The sequence below is a fragment of the Pagrus major genome, chromosome 19 (genome assembly GCF_040436345.1).
Source record: "Pagrus major chromosome 19, Pma_NU_1.0".
Lineage (NCBI taxonomy): Eukaryota > Metazoa > Chordata > Actinopteri > Spariformes > Sparidae > Pagrus > Pagrus major.
In genome coordinates this window covers 20,018,405-20,039,788 of record NC_133233.1, presented here as the reverse complement: position 1 = coordinate 20,039,788, position 21,384 = coordinate 20,018,405, and the positions used below count along the sequence as shown (strand labels likewise).

Genomic DNA, 21,384 nt, shown 5'->3' with positions numbered 1-21,384 from the left:
ACTCCGTCCCATTTTCCCCACTCTGTTGGTCTCTCTCACACACACACTCAAATACACACACACACAGAGTAGAGCTATTTGAACAGCTGTGCTCTGCACTCTGCATGTTTATTAGTGCCATTGTGATGGTGCTACTCCTGTCATTTTTACCCCTTCACCCTGCACTCCTTTCTAATGTCACTATGGGAAACTATAGGAGAATTCATTTTGCTAACTTTAATGATCTGCTGTCGGTGGCAGCGCTGCAAACTGTGGTGGGGAGAGGCCTTCAATCTTTCTGGTTGTTTGTGGTGAAGTCGCTCTGACATCTCTGAAAATTGATTTGAATTGGGAAATATCCTTGTTTTCTTTCTTGCCAAGAGTTAGATAAGAAGATCGATGCTACTCGTGTCTTTACGCTAAATATGACGCTACAGCCAACAGCCGGTTAGCTTAGCTTGGCATAACAACTAGCCTGGCTCTGTCTAAAGAAGCATGTCTGCAGGTCCTTAGAAATGTTTTAAATTAAATTCAAATTAAATTATAAATGTTCTGCCTTAAAAACCATTAAGTAGTCTTAAATTTGCTAGAGCTGCAATAATTAGTGGATTAATTAACTAGTCAATCGAAAGAACATTGGCACATAATTTGATAATCAGTTTAATGGGTTTTTTTTCTTTCTTAATTTTTCAGACAAAAACATGAATCATTTGCTGGTTAATGTAAGAATATGCTGCTTTTCTTTGTCATTTATCATGGTAAATGAAGAGGTTTTAGATTGTTGGTTGGACAAAAGAAGCAATTTAAAGATGTCACTCTCAGCTCTGGAGAAATGTGATGAGCATTTCTCATCATTTTTGAACATTTTATAGACAGAATGATTCATCCGGAAAATAATTTGCAGATTAATCAATAATGGAAATGATCCTTAGTTGCAGCCCTGGTCTGTACTCACCCAGAGTTCTGGACATCACTGGCAGGGCGGAACTCAGGACCAAGATGGATACGCAGCAACCAATGATCTACAAATCAGAACACATCAAACTTCAGATCTCTTAGCATGTACCGTACAGTTTTTAAGGGAGGAAACTTACAAACATGATGTGCCCACACATACGCACACACAACTTGATGTTAAATTGGTTCCACATATTGTACAATTAGTACGTCTGAAGTTGCTCATTACCAGGTTCTCTCTGTTGTCCTTTCAAGCCCTTTCACTGGGGCGTCATGGCTAGTTAACAAGCCTCACCACTCCCAAACTCATTACCAAGTGAATAGGTGCCACTATGGGCCAAACAGAGCACACATCCTCCACCCCCCACCACCCCCAAAATACCCCACTCTCCCTCTGATGTACAAGAAAGGAGCTTGCACTTTGCCAGTGTTTGCGCAACCCACAAACAAATATTGGACAGATCAACTAAAGCCATTGAGGGGCCCTGAGGAAAACATTAGTGAGCAGTAGGAGTTCTGACTAGAGAGGAAGGCGGGAGAGAGGAGAGGAAATAGATGAAACACAGGGGGTCTCAAACACATCAGCACCTTAGGAGCAATCTCTGCACCCTTGCCCCCACTTCACCTCGCACCCTGTCCTCCCATCCCATCTTTACCGTTGTCATGGTTGTGTCATCCTTCCTGGGAGTGAGAACCTTAAAGCCTCGCAGGCTGTAGAAGCCAACGACAGACGACACCATCAAGTAGCTGTTCAGCAAATCAATCAAGGACCAAAAACACTTCTGAGCTGGTAGCAACGCTGCTTCAGTCGTCTTTTTAAGCATCTCAAGTCTGCACCTTTACAGCTAAAATAAAAAGGTGACGAAACAGCACAACACGTCTTCCGGAAGATGTCCGGCTGAACTATGTCCTGGGTAAACAAAGCTGGCTTGACAATGTTGCTCTTGGCCATGGAGCATGCCACTTCGGCCACAGACAAAAAGTGGGTGGGGGTGGGGGGGGGTCACTGAAAGGATACAACATGAGGATGATCTCCAGCGCTGCCTGAGCCACGCCAAATGTGGACAGGGAGGTGTTCCCAATTCCTCGGTCCTGGAAGACGGAAGACACAGACAGAAAACTGGGTTATTCAATGTCATCACACACCAATCTTACATAAACACATCCCAAATATAAAAAAAAAAGAGGGGGAAACGACAGCACTGCAGGCAGTTGCACACACATGCAATTACAGAAATCCTGCAAAGTAAGTACGCGGTGCATGAAGAATTTCCCCACTTGAGAAAGACAGAATCAAATTGGCTAAGTAATGAATGGAACAAGATGAAAGAGGCTCTTTTCAAATCACTGTCGATCATACAATATGTGAACAGGTGTTCAAACAAAAACGGCACATTGCTTACGGTAAGAAGAGTGTACTGGCTGAAAGCGCGCCAAAAACATAAAAACAACAAAACAAATACTTCAGCAAACACACTAGGCGTACCCCCCCGCCCACCCCCCCTCCAACCCTGAAGGCCTTTTGAAACTGGAGCAGGAGAAAGACATACATCTACATACGCTGCACATACCAAGCATCTGTTTTTTTCAAATGGTAAATATTTGCTTTTGTCGGACTTGGATCCAGGGCTGATCCTCCAAAGGATCAGTGTGTTGTATGGGGCACCTACAGTACTATACATTATGTCCACAAGTTATACGTGACCATGGACTGCTCACTTTTAACTTATACATTAAAAAAAACATACTTTTTTTTTTACAGTTTGAAGTTGCTGTATATTCAGATCTTAAGATATATGAAGTATTATGTAATTAGAAATGTACAGTATTTTCCTATACAGTATAGTCTACAATACTCCTATCTCCGTATTGTGTGTACGTAGCTGAATAGATTCAATATACAATATATTTGTACAGCAGTGCAATTCAAATACCTTGCCATACCAATGCATGACATCAATGTACATAGCAATGTGCACATATACAGTATGTACTATGCTTGCCATAACAATATATACGACAGTTGCACAGTATATATTTAGAGCGGTCCGAGTTTTAACTTTATTATTTATCTTTTTATATTCTATTTTACCTCTTTCTTACCCACCTTGAGTGTCCCCGTCTTGATTTGTTTTGTTAAAGAGCCTGAAGAAAAAAGGAAAGCCTGGCAGGTTGTTTCATGCCTTTTTATGCAACTGTCATCCCTGCGAGAGCTTACTGCAGAGCCATGGTGCAGTGCTCTTTCTCTCTTACACGGGGAATTAGCAGACAGCATCTGATGTAATTTATTAATGGAGAGAGGGCGGGCATGCATTAAGATCGTGTGTGTGTGCACTTGCAATATGAGTGTACGTGCGCGCGCACGCTCAGGACAGCTAGCTTTCACAGTACGCCTCCTTTCAACTCTTACTTCTTTTCATTCCAGTAGCAGGAAGGGTGATGGAGTGTGTGCTTGTGTGTGTCAAAGGAGAGGGAGGGGTCGGCGGAGGGGGGGCTGGTAGATTCGTCTGTGCTGCCTGCCACAGCTCTTTCAGCAGACACATGCATTTGTTGCTTGTAAGATTAACACCTCGCAATACCTGCGCTGGCAAGGTCGTCAGCGTTGTACCAACACACAACTGTGCCTCACGTCCTGACCATTTGACCTCAAGCAGGTCCCTTAAAGCTGTAAAATATGTAACATTTTTGCACTAAAATGTGGAAAAAGGGACTAGACTTTTGATGTACTGCCAATAATGTTAAAACCCAGAGAAATACATAATCTTACTCCAGGTAACTGTGCATTTACTTTGGTTGCCTGTCGCTTCAACTCCCAGAAGCAAGTCAGAGAGTGAGGAGGGAAGTTGGTGAATGTTACTAAACATAACGTGAATAAAACTTAAAACCGTGACCTTATTTGTGAACATTTAGCCTGAGTCACGTAGACAGATTTTCATTGGCAATGGTGGTCATTTAACAATGAAGAAAACAACTCCCACGATCCCACGTTACTGACACTGACGTTACTGAGACTCCTAACGGCAAAAATTACATACTGTGCATTTAAGTAATGGTAAACTTAATTTAATTAAACATAGAAAAAGAAGGTAACCAACATATATCATAATGCTTTTACTTCTACCTTTCTGAGCTATTTCACACCAAGTAATTCTCCCAGCTATCACATATCTAATGTGTAGGAGAAATAAGCTGCCATAAAAACACAGTAAATATAATATATAGAGCTGCTATCAACTTTGGGTACTGAATTATGAAAGTGCTCGGACATATGAGTGGGAACGGCTACACTGCATGTTCTAAAATTACTTTATATTGTTCTTTCAGTTGTAGGCTATGATTTAGACCAACAGACTGGCATTACTTGACACAGAGTACCGCATTAGTGTTGTAAAACCTTTCTGAAGTATCGAAACATCCATAATGTCTGTACTTTCTCTCTCTCTCCTCTCTGACAACAGGCTGACAAGTACATACTTCTAAAAGGCCTAATCCAAAGAGAAAAAAAAACAATGCTTCTAAAACAGTGTGATATTTAGTGTTTACTACAGTCATTCTGCCGTTCTCTTCTTCGAGCCAAGAAAAGGTTTTCCTCATTGTCACGTAAGAGCCTTGTTATATTTATCTTTAAATAAAAATTGAACGTTTTATGCCCTAACCACAATCACAAACACCCCACCAGCATTCACTAAATGTTTCCCTAGTGAGAATTTGAACCTTCAAAATATTGAAAGCAGTATATTATCTTTATCTTTGAGTAACCTGCTACGCTGACACCATGGATGTATTACCGAAACCAGACAGCACTTTCCAAGATGGGGCTCCATCAATAAGTTTTTCATGACCCATAGAGTATGCGCACTGAAGTCTTTTATGTACATTTGATACCTCCTCTGGCTGAGTTGACTAACTGCTTGCTGGCTCTGTGCACACATGAACGTGAATAAAATAATTTATGGATATGGCTCTACTAGACTTTCCAGATTTTATTGAACCAAATAATCAAATTATGATTATACAAAGTTTTTCGGGGCCATTTGTGAAGCTACCAAAAAAGTATTCTCTGTTTTACAGCTGTTCCTTTTGTCGTGATTTAGTTTGGGAAAAGGTTTGTTTGGGTGTCTACTATGACAAATATCCTCATAGCTCAGCGTCTCTGAGGACATAGTTCACACCCCATTTTTCGACGAACAAACAACAGACCCATTTTTCAAGAGGCAACTGACACCAAGATCATCCTGCCGACTGTTATATTTAAAATTCAGTGCATTTGCCAGAAGAGGTTTATCCTCTTTTTTGAAGATGTGATTAAAAGAATGTAAAGTTTAGTAGTATTGTTACAGACACATTTATCTATTCCAGTGTTCTTTAGTCCTGGTCCTCAGGGCCCCCTGCCCTTCATGTTCAAGAGGTTTCCGTGCTCCAGCACACCTGATACAAATGAATCGGTCGTTGTCAGGCTTCAGCAGGGCTTGATGACGAGCTCATCATTTGAATCAGGCGTGTTGGGGCAGGGAAACTATTGTTACTATACATTTAATCATTGAAGTAATACAAACTCTCCATTTTGGAGTCTGCATTTCTCGTGTCTGCCTCCAGGTACACCAGCTTCCAGGTACACCAGCTTCCTCCCACAGTCAAAAGACATTTAGGTTAGGTTAATTGTTTACTCTAAATTGCCTATAGGTGTAAATGGGAGTTTGTTTGTCTTTACACATCAGCCCTGTAGTGAACTGGCAATCTGTCCAAGGTGTAACTCAACTTTCGCCCAACGTCAGCTTGGACCCTGCTCAGGATAAGCAGTAACAGATAAAGGATGGATTAATGGGAGTAATTAAAGTGATGAGTTGTGCTATCTATTCTTTTTAGCCATAAAAGTTTCATGTATTTCATTCCACTTCATCTTGCCATAAAAACGTCAACATCATTTATCCAATTTTTTAACAGTACAGCTACAGACATTTATGGCTAAGGAGTGGAACAACAGTAGTCCCAGAGGTACATTCACTCTTACAGCAAGACCATCTTGTCAAATTGTTCCTTATTTCAGGAATCAGTTTCCCATAATTATTTTTAAATAATAAGTTAGAGGTGTGATGACAATGTTAAGATATTTCAACCAAAATGGAATTAAGCAGCATCACAGGTATTGATTAAGATTAATTCACATTGTTTATCATGGTCAGAATGGAAATTTCTCACATTAATATTCACTTAAAAATAAAAGTTTAAAAGGTCACAGCAAAGGGAAAAGTCTGAAGGTGCCATTATGCAAGTCTGATTTGCATTTAGAGAAGGGCAACTTTAGTGGGGTGAAAATTGTGGTCCAGTTGCAGCTAATTGTCCATTTCACAAAATACAGTGTCAAGTGTGGTTGCTACCAAAGAGGAGGGCCTGCAGTAACAATTTTATTGGTCCCTCTTAGTGCATGTTCATCAAACTGTAAAACACTGTGTCCTTTGACAGAGGCAGCTCAAGTTCCCCTCCTCCTCCCCCATTCTACAGTATCCCCTCATCTCCATCCACCTGCTTCTCCTCCCTGCTCTTTCTCTTCCTCTCTCCTTGCTCCTCATCATCCCTCTCCACCGCCATCCTCTGTTATGTGAAGGCAATGGGGGCACTGCTCAGTATGCTAAGGACTATGGCGGGATGCTTAGTAAGAAGGGAAGACAAACATTGACAGGGCACTTCCATTGTGCTCCCCCCTCCCCACAACAATCAGCGCATCGGGGCCTCATTTGACTTTCCCACAGTCTGAGTCTCTTTGCTCCGGCTGTACCTCCTTCAAACCTCATACCAGTCACTCTTTCTCTACTTCTTTATATCACTTTTTCCCCCCTGTGCTTATCCCCTTCCAGACCGTGTGCGGGTAACTGCGAGGGAATTTTTGTGTCAGAGAGTTCTACAGCTGGAGGGTAAGGTTAACGGGGTGGATAGATGGATATCATATCAGTATCGATTGTTTTGGAGGACGAGACCCCCCACCCCCCTCCCCTTGTAGTGCTGTGAGATCAGAGGTGTGGCATCCATCCAGCTTAAGAAACGCGTAAACCATTTAGTGGGGCCATGCTGTCAGGAAGGACAGCTTCAAGCTGCATGACAAGTGTAATTTGGGGGATTTTCTGCGATGCGTCATGCCAAAGAAAACATCTCTGCTCAATAAAATAATTGGAATGTCGAGGGCAGCTCTGTCAGTTGCCCGCGAGATGCAAAATGAAATGAGGGAGAAATAGGATACATTATGTTGCCCCCTCTCAGACAAGAATGCAACCACAAACGCACATGCATATGTGAGCACGCGCACACACGCACCTCTGTCACTGCAGATGAGATGAGATGAGATAAGGGGAGCTTAAAACACATTGCATGTTAGGCGGAGATGAGAATCTCTGAGAGCCATTCCACACTCTGTTAGCCTGCCGCACAGTAAGAGCCCTTCACCTGGCCCTGACTGCATTTGCAGGGAGGGAGGAAAAGCAGCTTATTCACACACTGTGGACTTGAGACACGTAGCGAGCTCATTGAATCTGCACACTGCTGTGAAATGACTTTCAATGAGCTTCCAAAACAAAACCAGAGGCACAACGCTGGGGTCTGATTAACATCTGGTCGGGCCTTTTCTTCCAACATGCATCTGAGCACATCCGGAATTTGATTTATGTCTCCGCCAGGAACATGGCAGGTCTGATAGGCAAGCTCTTCTGCAGTTTACATTCTGGGCGTGTGTGTGTGTGTGTTGGGGGGGGGGTAGAAATGTACTTCAGTCAGACGGTAGGCTTACTGTGGATCCCTTGGGCATGGCAGTCTCATCCACTAGAAGGTAGAGGATATTCAATGCCACCATAAGAACTGAGATTGTCTGCAGACAGAGAGGAAGATAAAGATTTGTTTACACATGGTATAGTTATAAAAAGATTGACCAAATCCTTAAAATATCCGGCACCATGATATAATTGAATTGTGGGAGCCTTGCTGATCCGTAAGTATGGAAATGCATAATAACCATCTTGTGATTGTAAACTGTTCCCACATTAAGCTTCTCAAAGCCTGAACAATGTGGGGCTGTTTGATGCACGTGCCATGCCTCTCACATGGCCTTTCTTGCTTTATCCAACAATATCAGACGGCATAAATAGTATTCCCGCACTATAATCTGTTGAAAATCACAGTTGTTGCAGGTGGCTATTCAGCATTGTCTTAAACAGCTATTAAACAAAAGTAGTTTCCACACCCAGACTCTGTGGGGAAACTGTGAGAAGATGGGGTTTGATGTACAGGGTGTTAGTCCCGATGGCCACCAGCCAGGCTGTGTACGCCATGAGTAAACAGTTTGGGCTTAATGATAGGTCAGTCTCAGCAGCACTCACCGTTCCTGTGAGCAGGATCAGCATCACTATGGGATACAGCAAGTTCTTCTCCCAACCTGATGCTTTCTTTCTTCTCTCTGAGAGGAAATGAGAGAAAATATGAGGTTAGTCTGAAGAAATATATGCATAAGCAACTTTTTAATATCCAAAGATGAGCTAAACCCTTCCATTACAAACCACTTTCCACCCCTTGTTAATTACTGTTCATCAAAGACAACTACTGAAACCTCAAGCCCTCTGGCTTTATTTACAGGGTTTGTACAGCTTGGTTTAGTAAAACATATCATGAGTGTGTGTATCAGACACAATCTCACCTCTCATCACAACCACCCCCCCTCCAGGTAATATAAACTTCATAACCTTCAAAAAAAAATCTAGTTCTTCCTCTTTAATTAGCCACACTCATCATTGCCTTAATTAGTGGAAACAATAATAAATCCTGGATAAAAAGAAATGCAACAAAATTAATTCAGTGATTTATATTTTGGTCAGAACAGGTGCGTGTGTGCCTGATGAAAAATAATGTGCCTCGTTCTTCCAAGCCAGATGAAACGTAAAGTTTGTATCTTCCATCTTCCTCTTATTTCATCAGCTCATCAGTCATGTTTGTAGACACTGCTGACAGCCTGTAGACCACATGGCACTATATTTTCTGTTATGGACATCTACGGTCCCCTTATAGTGTGTATCTGACTGCCCTCTAGTCCTTGCCATATTGACTTTCTTTCTCCATTTCCAACCTTGTTAGTCCTCCTTATTTTCAAAGTGCACCCACCCTGCCTGCCCGAGAAGTTTGCCAAGTGCACTTTATATGCACCATCCTTCTAAATTAATGACATCACTAAAAGGCTTGCTACAATATAAAGTTTGCATCTTGTCCAATATCCTAAGTGCCTTTGTGCTCTCCTCCCTCCCACCCTGCTCCCCAAAAGGCTCGGGGCTCATTTATAATATCCTAAAATGGATGGAAAATTATCAGGCAGTTCTGGTCCAAGTCCAAATTAAGAAATTAAGGCAGACGGGGAGAAAGCGGCTGCCTGTCAGCAATATGTAAAAAGCTAACTTCTTGGCATATATTTCCATGGTAATTCAAGGTCTTAAGACAAAATATATCAAACCTGTCACACAATACAAATACTTACCCAATTTATTTCTCTGATTCCTGACATTGTCCAGTTCTTTGTTGAGCTGATGAGTAACGCTCCCTCGAGTATAAGCGTGAGTGGATGATCCTGTGGAAACAGAAACCATTGAAATGAATGAAAAATGCAAGTAACAATAGTTTTTTATCATCAATAAATCTGCAGATATTTTTTTCAATGACTGGATGAATCATTAAAGAGGCTCTGTGGACCTTCTGTGTTGTGTCGTTTATGTTAGCGGACTCCTTTTCTAAGCTAACGTTAGCTACTGTACTGTGAACAGAAACGAGGCACTCGACAAAGTGTATTAAGTCACAGCCTTTGGACTGTCGCGGAAAATCAGATCCAAGTCCTTCACAAAGAAATCCACAGTCCAGTAGCATTAAACAACTTAATCAAATCATTCACAGGCTTGTATAGGCAACCGAGAGAGACGGAGAAGGTCTCATTTTTCATGTTGCATTACAATCCGCTCACATACGGCCAATAAAAAAGTGATACTTGTAAGTTGCTACAAATTGTTACATAGAGCCCCTTTAAGTCTATGAAATGTCACAAAATGATAAAAATGCCCATCACAAGTTGTAAGGGTCTTGTTTTGTCTTTCCAGCGGTCCAAAATCCAAAGTTATTCAATTTAAAATGTTGAGACAAAGAAAAGAAGAATATTGTCATATCTGATAAAATGTTCAACTTGCTTAATTAAACTGATTAATCGATCCTTAAAACAGCAAATTCATTTTTTGTCGATCAACTGATTGTTTCAGCCATAATGTTTAAGTAAATCCCAACTAAAGCACCACTTTTCTGATATGCGATATGTAGACAGCATCTGACAGACCACTTAAACTCTTCACTCAGTTGAAAAACAACAGTATTTCTTTTGACATTTCTCACACAGCGAATGCATCAAATCAGAAAAAATAGAAGATGAAGTCCTAATTAAGAAGATGTTAACTTCTCACAGTACTTGTCTTACCTCAGGATAATAATATTTGACTTATCTTTATTAAGAAATCCCATCAAAACAAGTAATCCCTCTCAGAACACAACAATGTGATCTCAAACAAGTAAAAATAATCTCTTGTGTCAGGAGCTGTCTAGCACATGCCGCAACTGGTTGAGTGTGCTGAAGAAGACAGCAAGGGATTCTCCAGGAAAACCACAAGGCCGGCTCATTTAAGGCTAATTTATCTATTTTACTCTGTTTTCCTTCCAGCTCGACGCACTAGCGTAGAGGCCCCTCAGAGCCAAAGTGGAAGAGTATCCATTTGCATCCCCTGGGGTGATTGGCAGATCAAGACCAATTAGTTCAGTGTTACACCGTTACTAGCGTGCAATAAAAATACCATCTTTCATCTTTGTTACAGGAGTGAAAGACCAATCACTTTGATCAAACCTTTTTCTTCCCTCTGTTATTACGACACGCCCTGTCTGGATGGCTTTAAGTAGGCAGGAGAGGTGAGATAGGTGGGGAAGAGAGAGAGTGAACAGTCTTGTCTGTGCCCTCGCAGATACCTGTCCCAGGATCTAAGCAGGGGAAAGTTTGAACCCTCCGAGCAAATGCAGTCACAACACAACAGGAAATGTCAGGGACAGTTCAGCAGCTCTTTTTCTCCAAATACGAACTGAAAACTCTGCCTCAGGGTAGCCAAATCTGCTCAGCCGCAAGTGAACTAATCTATCACCTTAGTGCATAACATATCCCAACATGGCCTTACCCGTCACACAGGACAGATAAATCATTCATCAAATGAACAGTAGGTCCTTTAAAAAAAAGCTGATGTAACTAAAGACAAAGAACACTATCGTCACTTGTTCAGGGCTGTAGAAGAAAATGGTGAGAATTTCAACTGCAGTATCCTCAATGACATCACTCCGACTGAAGTTAAATATATCCTTCTTCTCCTGCTGGCAGCATCAAGTAAAAGGCTGAGTTACAGCGAGGCAGAGATGCTGAGTGAGGCTTCTGGCAGCCAGGAAAGGCCCGGAGTAATTCAACGTATCCTCTCCAACCTTCACTAGAGTCAAAAAATTACGTCATCCACACATATGCTAAACACCATGCTGAGACAACAGAGGCACTGGCCAAGGTCATTGTGCCGCATAGCATCTGGACAGGCACTCTGTTGCTCTGCTATCAGCAGATCAGGGTCTTGAGAGGGCAGGTCGGACAAGTGTGTATGCCACATTGCCTGTGCTGCAGTATATTTGTGTGCTCTGAGTACTAGATTGTACTTTTGCAATATGTTCTCAGCTATCAATCCATTGAAATCAGAAACAAAATGGGTACAATGTGCAGAAATTAGGGGTAGAATCCCCCTTTTACCCCTACAGCCTGGATTCTTAGCCAATGTATGTGCCACTGTGTGTGTGTGTGTGTGTGTGTGTGTGTGTTTTCCTTTTTTAAAGATGCTATATGCAAAAGTTGGCCGCCTGTCAAAGGTCACTCCAGACAAATAGGGGGCAGCATATCAGCAAAGGAACCACTAACTGCTGCTAGCTGTACTAGTTTCTGTAGCTATCTATGGCTCTCTGTCCTCATTCAATGTCCCGCCATCAACACTGAATAATATAATCTGAAGAGTAACTTCAAATAAATGTAGAGGAGTAATATTGTACAATATTTGCATCTAAAATGTAGTGAAGGGAATACACTTCCAGTATAATGTAGCACAAAATGAATTCGTACTTCAGTACCTTACTTTACGTTAATTAGATTAAAACGATTCAATTTTTTCAAGATTTCTTCTTCTGTAAACTTCAGCCTTACAAAAAAGCAGTAAAGACAGAATTAACTTGTACTACATTGTGCAAGTACAATTTAAAAATTGTTTCTCATAAGTTATGTGTCATAAGCTTATCTAACATTTCCCATATCCATCTTCATGTTCATCATACCCCTTGACAAGGAAAACAGACACACATGTCCAGTGAACCAATTTAAGCCAAAACCTTCTGATCTGCAAGATTTAAAACATCAACAATGTCATTACAAATGGGCAATTACATGTAGAGAGAGGAGAACAAAGGGCCAGATGCATAAATAAACACTGATGCATCAACTGATGTGGCTCAACAGTCCAAATCTACAAACACAAAGTGGTAAGAGGATAATCTGTTGGAGGAGATGGATGCAGAGAGGACACAGGTGAAGCAAGAAGACAACATTGGTCGCCTCTGGAGTGTGTCCTGTGAACTGTTCCTGAACTGCCGTCTGCTCAGCGCTCTAGGCAGATCAAAGGAACGCCGCTCTGGCCTGAGTGTGAGCGCGAACGTTGAGTGGGTGCACGTACCTACAGTATGCGCATAAAAACATTCACGCCAACATCCTCCCTCGCCTGTAACTCCCACCATTTAACAGGTTAAAGAGGATTGCAGCTTGGCCTCTGTGCACACATTAAGATGTTGACCACAGCTGTTTTTTTTTTTAATTTTTGCCTCACAGAGATTTGTAAAGATCAAACACTGTAGGAGATGATAAGGAACAGATTACAATTATTCTATCAGTTACTTCAAAGCAGGCGGTGTGGAATGAGCCCTAAGGAACCATACGCATTGGTGACAGTCAATGGAGGTGGCCGGCGTAGCATTCAAAAACATGCTTTATCAGGGAGCGATCTCCCTTACCTCCCTGGTTTGAAAGGACGCTCGTCCTCTTCATTTACTCGCATCTGTACACTTGGCTGCGTGCTTGAGTTAATATTAAAGTAGGTTTTGGAATTTGGCCCAAATACTTCCTGCTTTCTGAGATTATTCAACGTCAAACAAGGAATTTGGGAACAGAGGGCTGGATCATGAAAAGGAAATGCAGGCTGACAAAAGAAAAACACTGTCACCATCTTTAAACTCTTTAAACTTTCCCTTCGTGCCTTTCCCTTCGAGTCCAGAGGACAAAACTCCTGGTCTCCTTTCAGAAGTCACAGAACAGTCGCTTTAATGTTAACAAGATCTAGCCAAAAGTTCTTGTGAAAGATTTCATTTCCATCCTATTACCCAGGCTACAATTCTTAGCCTGACATTAAATGAGGCAATCATTTCGCCAGCAGTGTCAGTGACACTGGAGTGTCTTAAATGGATCCTTAAAAACTTCCTAAACATAAAATATGGTCCTTGCCATGGTGGCTGCTTTGCCCTTTAGCAGAAAGTTATGAGTGTAAGACAGTGGTGGGGAAAGTGCCGGTGTCGAGTGTGTGTGGATTTTTAGCCTTTGTCTGTTGGTGTGTGTGTGTGTGTGTGTGTGTGTGTGTGTGTGTGTGCCTGGCTGAATTTTCAATGCTAATTGATTCCAGTGTGGTGCGCTCCATCACACCCAATAGGGCAGTCAACCCCTCCCCTCCCCTATAATGTGCCAACACGTCTCCCGCAGACATACCGTTTAATCTCCTCTGAAGGGCTTCCTCCTGCAAATGGATGCAGTAAATCTGCTCATCCAGGTCCTCCAGGATCTGAAGGGGAGGGAGCAGAGGAGGAAGAGATGAAATGGGTTATAATTAGGCCCAAAGTGGGACTGGAGAGATGGCAGATGGGAGGATGAGTTGGTGATGTATTTGTAGTCCTCTGTTGCGAATGTAAATGGCCGAATGAGACAGACATCTTTCAGAATGGAGGAGCAAAGTAGCTTCAAGTATGAGCTGAACTGATCGAGTTCAGAGAAAACTTCTATTGCTAAATTTCTACTGACCAAACCATTTACAGAATAAACATAAAAAACGGATCACTTACTGTTGGCTTTACTAGTAACTGGCCCATGACGGTGAACATCCTCGACAATCCCACAGGAGTACACACTACATATGAGACAGAAAACAGCACAATCAGCTTGATGTTTAACTTCAGTAAGGTGAACTAATTTAGCAAAATCAAATTGATGGTATTTCAACACCACATCATCAATGGTATTTTGTTTCTTTAGTGTGTATTAAAAGCAATTAAATGGCTTACTGAGTAAAAGCAGTCCTCCCATCAGAGATATACAGGAGTAGAGGTATGGCAGGTAAAATTCCCAAAGATCTACAGAAAGAAATACAGTAATTAAATGAAATATGGACTGAAAAGGAATAGTTCAACATTTTGGAAAATACACAAGAAACTCTTCTGAGTAAAAGCACAACTTTTGTACATTTTGATTAGTGAAGGGATTACAAAAAAATACATGGTGTTAATTTGTACATGTTCTAGAGATGCTGGTGGATGGGTTTTTTAAATTAAGCTAATCAAGGTTTATGGTCAATGCACAGATATTGAAGTGCTATCAATCGTCTTATCTAACATCAAAGTATGTCATTACTTTAACTATTACCATTCCTTATAAATCCACGGGATTGACATGCATCAATGTCACTGAATTCCTTAAAAACGTACCGTAGAGTGATTCCATGCTAGCTGCATCATTGTCAATGAGCGCTGATGCAACCCACACAATGCCCAGGATGAGCAAAGCCAGCAGGAAGAGCATCACAAAGGTCTCTAGAATACGTGCCTTAATGCCCTGACAGAAGAAGTGCACAGAAGAGAAAGAGTTAGACATCAATATCATAAAATACTGTATGTAAGGACATTATAAAATGCATCAAAAACACATTAATAAAACTGATGTTCATTGCTCTGAGCTGGGAGCTGGCATTTCCTCTATTTCATACCAGATTTTGAAACACAAAAGAAGATTAATTTCACAAGACGTCTGCATGCTGCCTTGCTCATATTAAACAGCATCATTTCCGTTCACAGCACACAAACATGACATAAACGCTCCCACAGATTCATGTGTAAAACAACTCTTTTATACACATATTTTGTGGTCTATAAAGTGGGTCTAACGGGGGCTGGTGGTGGCAGAGGTGAAATTAAAAAAAGACTAGAGCTGGGCGGGGGGTGCTGTAAGGAGCATGAATCCTGGCTGGGTCAGCTACTGTCTGCGATCAAGAGCAGGCCTCCCATCTGGGGCCGATTAAGAGCTCCCTTAGCACCACGGTCGTGTCCCGGGCCGCGCAGACGAAGGGGTTTTGGGGTAATTTGGGTTTTCCGGGTCACAAACTGCTGAGTGGTTAATAAAGTCCTCCTCTACCTGTTCACACAGTTTCCATTTCCCCCCCTGCTGGAGAGCCGAGCTGTCTAGCACTGTAAGATAGATAGGCATTCTCGTACACATGTCAGCTAGTCTACCAGGCACGGGATAACAAGGGCTCTCTGCTTTTGGAGCGCTGCTTAAATTGGCCACATATGAGCAATTTGTTACCAGCTAACATAATGGCTGTGCGGTTGCTGTTCAGTATTTGCCAACAGGTACATGAAGGGGGTCTCTCTTTGAAAGTCCCCATCTGTTAATCAAGTCGCTTTATAGAATGGAAATGGTTTCAATTCTGCTGATTAAATCAGACAAGGCTTGGTCCCCCCCCACAACACAGTTCATGCCTGTCATCCAAACCACCTGTACATTAGCATTACAATTAGGTCACATATTAAGAGCTGTCTTCTCTCCTATACAACCTAAAATATAGTTAACTCACTCTTGAGCAAGCACTTTTCTTGCATAATAAACATTCACGGGTCATACACATATTTCTCTACACATTATTACTGACCTATTCAGCCCATATTTGGGATAATGATATAGAGATTATTCCCATATTCTACTCATTGTGAGTGGTGAAAATCCCCTGTAGCATCCTTTCGCTATCACTTGCCTCTTGCCTCCTCTTACGGTCATATTCTGAAAAAGCTTGAGTGAGTGAGTGCAGAATTTTCTAGCACAACAGGGAGGAAAGTGGGCAGGGTCTGGAGTGCCCCAGTGTGGCCGAGGTGGACACTGCAGCCGCTCGACAGGTAATGTTGGATGGGGTAAGTGGGCCTTACAGAGTCTTTAGTCAGCATGAAAGAAATCTAAAAGATTGTAGTGATATATTACAAATAAACATATAACATTAATAGATACATCACACATATCTTAAGGGAAGCATGTACGCATATTTGCCATTATGTGACAATCTAACAATAAATCCACCACCATAGTGCAGATCAATACCCTTAAAATATAGCCAAAAATCTGACATAAACATTTAATTATGCTGACTGCCTCGTGCTCTTCTTCACACACTCTGAGTTCACTAGATGGATGCTGCAATCAAGCATCACACAGCCCAGCTCAATTGGGCAGTGGGGAAAACACTCAACACCGGCGAAATTAAAAAAAAAAAACAAGAAAAGGGGGGGGGGGGGGGCGAAAGGAAGGAGAGCGAAAGAGAGACATAAAGACAGAGAACAACAGAGAGATAGAGAGAGACTGGTGGAGGAGAGGAGTCAACGTCTGAGCGCATCTCATTCCCCGGAGGTAGGAGAGGTGAGAGAGGAATGCTTTCAGGGACTTCAGCCACGTCCCACACGCGCTCTCTTAAGGATGCATCGGGACGAGCAGAAGCCGCAGGCAGGACGTGCGTCCGCTCAAGCGCACCAGTCCACCTTAACAAGCTGCCCAAGCCATGCTGAAGGTGTATTCCCTTTAGATAGCTCTCTCAATCATTTATAAGACTCAAATCATTACCCATTCAGATCATTTAGGGCAAAGGCAATGCTTGTCACCTCCCTTACTATCATCCCCGGTTACTGCCTCGCTGAAAGAACAATCCACTGTGTCAGACATGATTTGAGTGTGCAGGAGAAAGAGGACACTGAACTGTGAGCCCAGATTGGTTTCACGTATCCATCCACATGAATGACATTGCACAGTTAAAGTTACATCTATCCTTGCAATGGCAAAACTAAGTCCTTTGTTTCTGATTGCAAAGGTAAATAAGGGCAAAAATATGGTACAAAAATAGGAAAATTCAACGAAGCTATCATCAATGATCAAAGACTAAACTGTCAACTGGTGAAGGAAGGGAGAAAAAAAAGAAAAAGACCTGCGCCTTGGCATTCAGAGCACCCGCTGAAAGTTTCTATTCTTGCCATTCTAAATGTGTAACTACCTCTAAATATAGCAGCTCTGAAATATTCAGCATCCCCTGATCCTCACACCGACATCGAGTGAGGGGCTGGCTAACTGCAGCTATGCTTGAACAAGACTGGAGAGACTTCCAAGAAATGCGTGGAGTGGCCAGAGAGGGGAAAGTAACCGCCTCATATGCAGTAGCAAACAAACATGCATGAATTCATGTACGCACACAAAGCGACACACACACACACGACCGGCCAAGTAAATCAACCTCCAAATCCACCCAATTACGCAAAGCCGCAGAGGGCCTGGAAACAGTTCACAAGCTTTTTCGCCTAGCTCGTGCTGCAGACAAACTAAAGCACAGTCTGCCACTGTCTTTGATGTAGTGCTTCGGCTGATGAATCCAGCAGAGAGTTCACCTCTGGAAGTTGAATGCCACTGTGCAATAGGGGACAAGTGTGAAACAGGGTGAGAGCTGATACTTGGGAAGGTAAGGGGCTGTGTGGGATGTTGGGGGCAGAGGAAGAGAGAGAGAGAGAGAAAGAGAGAGAGAGAGAGAGGGAGAGAGAGAGAGAGAAAGAGAGAGAGAGAAATCAGACAAAGGGAGAGAGTTAGGTGGTGCAGGAGCTTCCTAGTTGCTGCCATCAATCCTTAGCAGGTCAGCAGGCGGTGGCAGAGATCATCCCGCAGACCATCCTTCTGCTCACTGTCAGGGGCGTGTGGAACAAGGGCCAAGAGTGTAATAAGTGAGGGAGGGGGCAGGGTCCTTTTTTTTGCTCCTTTGCTAAAGACATGCCAGATGCCCAGGGACCTTATTAGTGTATCCTTCAACCAGTCGGCCACAGCGCAGTGACCGTGTCAGAGACAGAAAGCAGAGGAGAGGGACACTCCCCTGTAAAGCTGCACAATGAACTTCTAAAGACTCTTAATAAGACTTCTTAATAAAGCACCGATGACACAAGAGCATGGAAAATGATCAGCATCACATCGTATCATTCTAACCGAGGCGGGAATGGGGAGGGGGGGTTGGCAAGAAAAAGAAAACATTGTTGTGAAAGTTTGGTAGTATCTTGGTTGTTGGAATGTAAATTAAAACTCCTGCTTCCCTGCTGGTCTTATGACTGATTCACCAGATGAGTCAGAAATTAAATGATGGAAGCAGCTTCAGAATTTTCTGATGTTTGCCATATTTTATTTGACATCCTACAGTGACGACAGCTTGTTTTGATTACACTAAGGTGTCAGACTGATGAGCCTCCAAAGAATAAATGACTGTAACCTGAGTTTATCATCAAGAAAACGGTTAGGACCAAGACATCAACATAATACTCTACTTTAAGTGAATGAGTTGTAGTATTTGCATGTATAATAGACAGTATCTTTAAAATCAGGAAAAAAAACTGCTAAAAATCTGTTCCAGAATCAGTCAAGCTTCAGAACTTATCACTTAGGTTAGAAAAACTGAGTCACGAGAGGAGGGGGGAAAAAAATCCTGAGCAACTCGCTTGTTCCTTTTTAAATTCCCAGCTCGAACTAATATGTTACCATGGTAACGAACATTGTAACAGGCAGCTTTAGGGAGACATTGTGACCTTAAAGGAAGGTATGTAAACACCACTTTATATTCTCCGGCTGGCCCTGCCCGAAAGAAGGCCTGGGAAAAATGTCTGCATGTGCAGGAGATTTGAAATAAATATCCAGGCCCCCATTGTGGAGCTCCAACAAAGACGAGTATCTTAGTAACACCACGCGGGGTTTGCTCGGCGAGACGTTTTCTCTCCCCCTCCTCCTCCCTCCTCTCCCTCCACAATAAACACACTTCTCATCATTGGCGGGTTAGGGCTTAGGATGAGATTGATGAGGAGTTTCTTTAACTACCAGATGAAACCTGTTGGCCCTTTGCTGGGTCAGTCGGGGGGTCAGACTCGTTCCAACTCGTTTCAGGATCAAACGCATTTCAATACTGTGGGTAAGACCAAAAGGCTATTCAGTGCGACGCATACTTTCCTCAATTTATATATTTTCTTGAAGCAAAAACCTGCATACAGAAAATTTCGACTTACTTTTCATCCATGCTAAATTTACAATAATTGTAAGGCTGTGCCACTGAATTTGTTTTTTTTAACTGGAGATAATAAACATCTAAGAATAAGCCCTAGTGCAGGAAGTTGAAATTCTCAAAACTTTTTATTTTTACCTTAATATGATTGTTTTTTGAGTAAATACAGCTTTGAGATATCATACTTGTTATGCGTAATAATTAAGCTAACTTGATATTAAAGCAAGTCTGAACAAAGGCTGGTGCTGACGTCTTCCAGTCTTTGTCAGAACGAGCTGATCATGTCAAAAAGGATGACAGGGATGGCTCTCATCATTATAATGCCATCTACTGGTGGTGTGGAGACAACTATAACAGATAATTGTTCAATTTGGGCTTTATAAAGCCTCAAAAAAGGAGATTTATATCTTGTCCAGTGCACTAAAAACATCCAGAACTTAATTTTTAGATACTACTTTACAACACAAATACACCACGATATAGAGGTTTCTCAAACATGATCAGACCCAAACAACCAGAACTAAACAACGACCTTTCTCAGCCCCTGTGATGCAGCTCTTATCCAAAGAACACAGCAGTAAAGTGGGAGACATTTTACAGCAGCAAATAAAGCCAGATCATAACATCTGACATCAAGAGCCTAAGTCGCTCTGATTCATCCACAATTTGGACAATTTGCTAAACTATTAATCACTTAGGTGACAGAGCCTCTAAAGAGCTGAACAGTTAACATTTTTAAAAAAAATCCACATTTCCATCTTTATTCTGGTGGCGTCTTTTAGTACATCGTCAAAAGTAAACACAGCCACATGAAAAGGCTGACTTACAGCATTAGTAGTGAAATTCATCATTCACTTCATTTCCGCAGTCAAAAGGACCTCGCAGTGCCATAACATTAGCCCAGGAGGTTAAAATGCCACATAAAACCTTATGACATCGTGGTCTAATGCTGTTATTGGGGAAAGGGATAATATCACATTATAAAAACTCAGATCTGTGTTTTACATTCCTCTTGCTGTTGCCCGCATGATTGACTCTGCAGGCCCCTAACTGTTTTCTTTTTTCTTTAAGGTGGAACAGGAGTGTCACCTCCACCCCTTCCATAGCAAACACACAATATAGACCTGGAAGTGCAGCTCAACACTGAACAGTGCTTCCTCTAAGCAAATTTATGGAAGATCAGTAGCAAGAAACAGTCTTGCTGAAATGAAAAAGAACAAAAAGGAGGAACGTGAAAGAGGCCCTCGTCCTGCTTCCTACACATCAGGGCCTGCCCTCTGCTGAAGAAATCCAACCGAAACAAATTAGTGGGCTGAGGAAGAAAAGAACGGGCTATACACTACAGTACAGACTAATTTTTATGTGCTTTTGCCAGGAGGGACATAAACCAGAGAGGTTTCAAACTGTGACACAGGATAGAGGTGTATTAAAAGTAAATCTTTCCCCCTCCATTTTGCGAGGCTCTATTGTGCTGTCATGTTGCTGCGACTTTATGGACTTTTGGAACACGAGCCCCCAGCCTCTTTTTTTTGGGGTAATCAATTAAACGAGGAAGTTCGCTGAGCCTTACAACTCGATTATTAGCCTGTCCTTTTGAAGTTTTATTTTAGGGGGCTGGGGAGGGGGTGACAAGGAATCAGGCTCTAAATCAGTGGGGCCGATGCAGCAGTGTTGAAGCGTTTGCAGCCTATGGCCTTATTGGAAGGGTTTGTCAGGATGTGGCGCTGGGCGAAGTCCAGATTCAGACTTTCATGGTTAATGAGCTTTCTGCGGTGGCAGTTACAGTCAGTGGCGTGAGTCAGGGAGAGGGCAAGGACTAGGCACCTGCTGCTGCTGTTTTGGCTTTTAAGAGGGAACCCTTTGCATGGATAGCATAGTATACAACCACATCAAGACCAAAAGAGAAAAATAAACAGGATTCCACATTTTACAATTAAAAATGTCATTTTTT

At 42.2% G+C, this 21,384-nt stretch overlaps 1 protein-coding gene across 1 annotated transcript in view; it reads right to left on the bottom strand.

Annotated features, from left to right (window-relative positions):
• Positions 1-21,384, bottom strand: part of lmbr1 (limb development membrane protein 1) — a 36,204-nt gene that overhangs the window by 5,865 nt on the left and 8,955 nt on the right. The window contains exons 6-15 of the mRNA XM_073488356.1: positions 14,806-14,932; positions 14,386-14,454; positions 14,167-14,231; positions 13,817-13,889; positions 9,443-9,532; positions 8,301-8,377; positions 7,715-7,792; positions 1,955-2,028; positions 1,593-1,683; positions 935-1,001 (exon numbers count right to left, since the gene is read on the bottom strand). Of these exons, the coding sequence (XP_073344457.1) occupies positions 935-1,001; positions 1,593-1,683; positions 1,955-2,028; positions 7,715-7,792; positions 8,301-8,377; positions 9,443-9,532; positions 13,817-13,889; positions 14,167-14,231; positions 14,386-14,454; positions 14,806-14,932 (811 nt within the window). The remainder of the gene's footprint in view (positions 1-934; positions 1,002-1,592; positions 1,684-1,954; positions 2,029-7,714; positions 7,793-8,300; positions 8,378-9,442; positions 9,533-13,816; positions 13,890-14,166; positions 14,232-14,385; positions 14,455-14,805; positions 14,933-21,384) is intronic.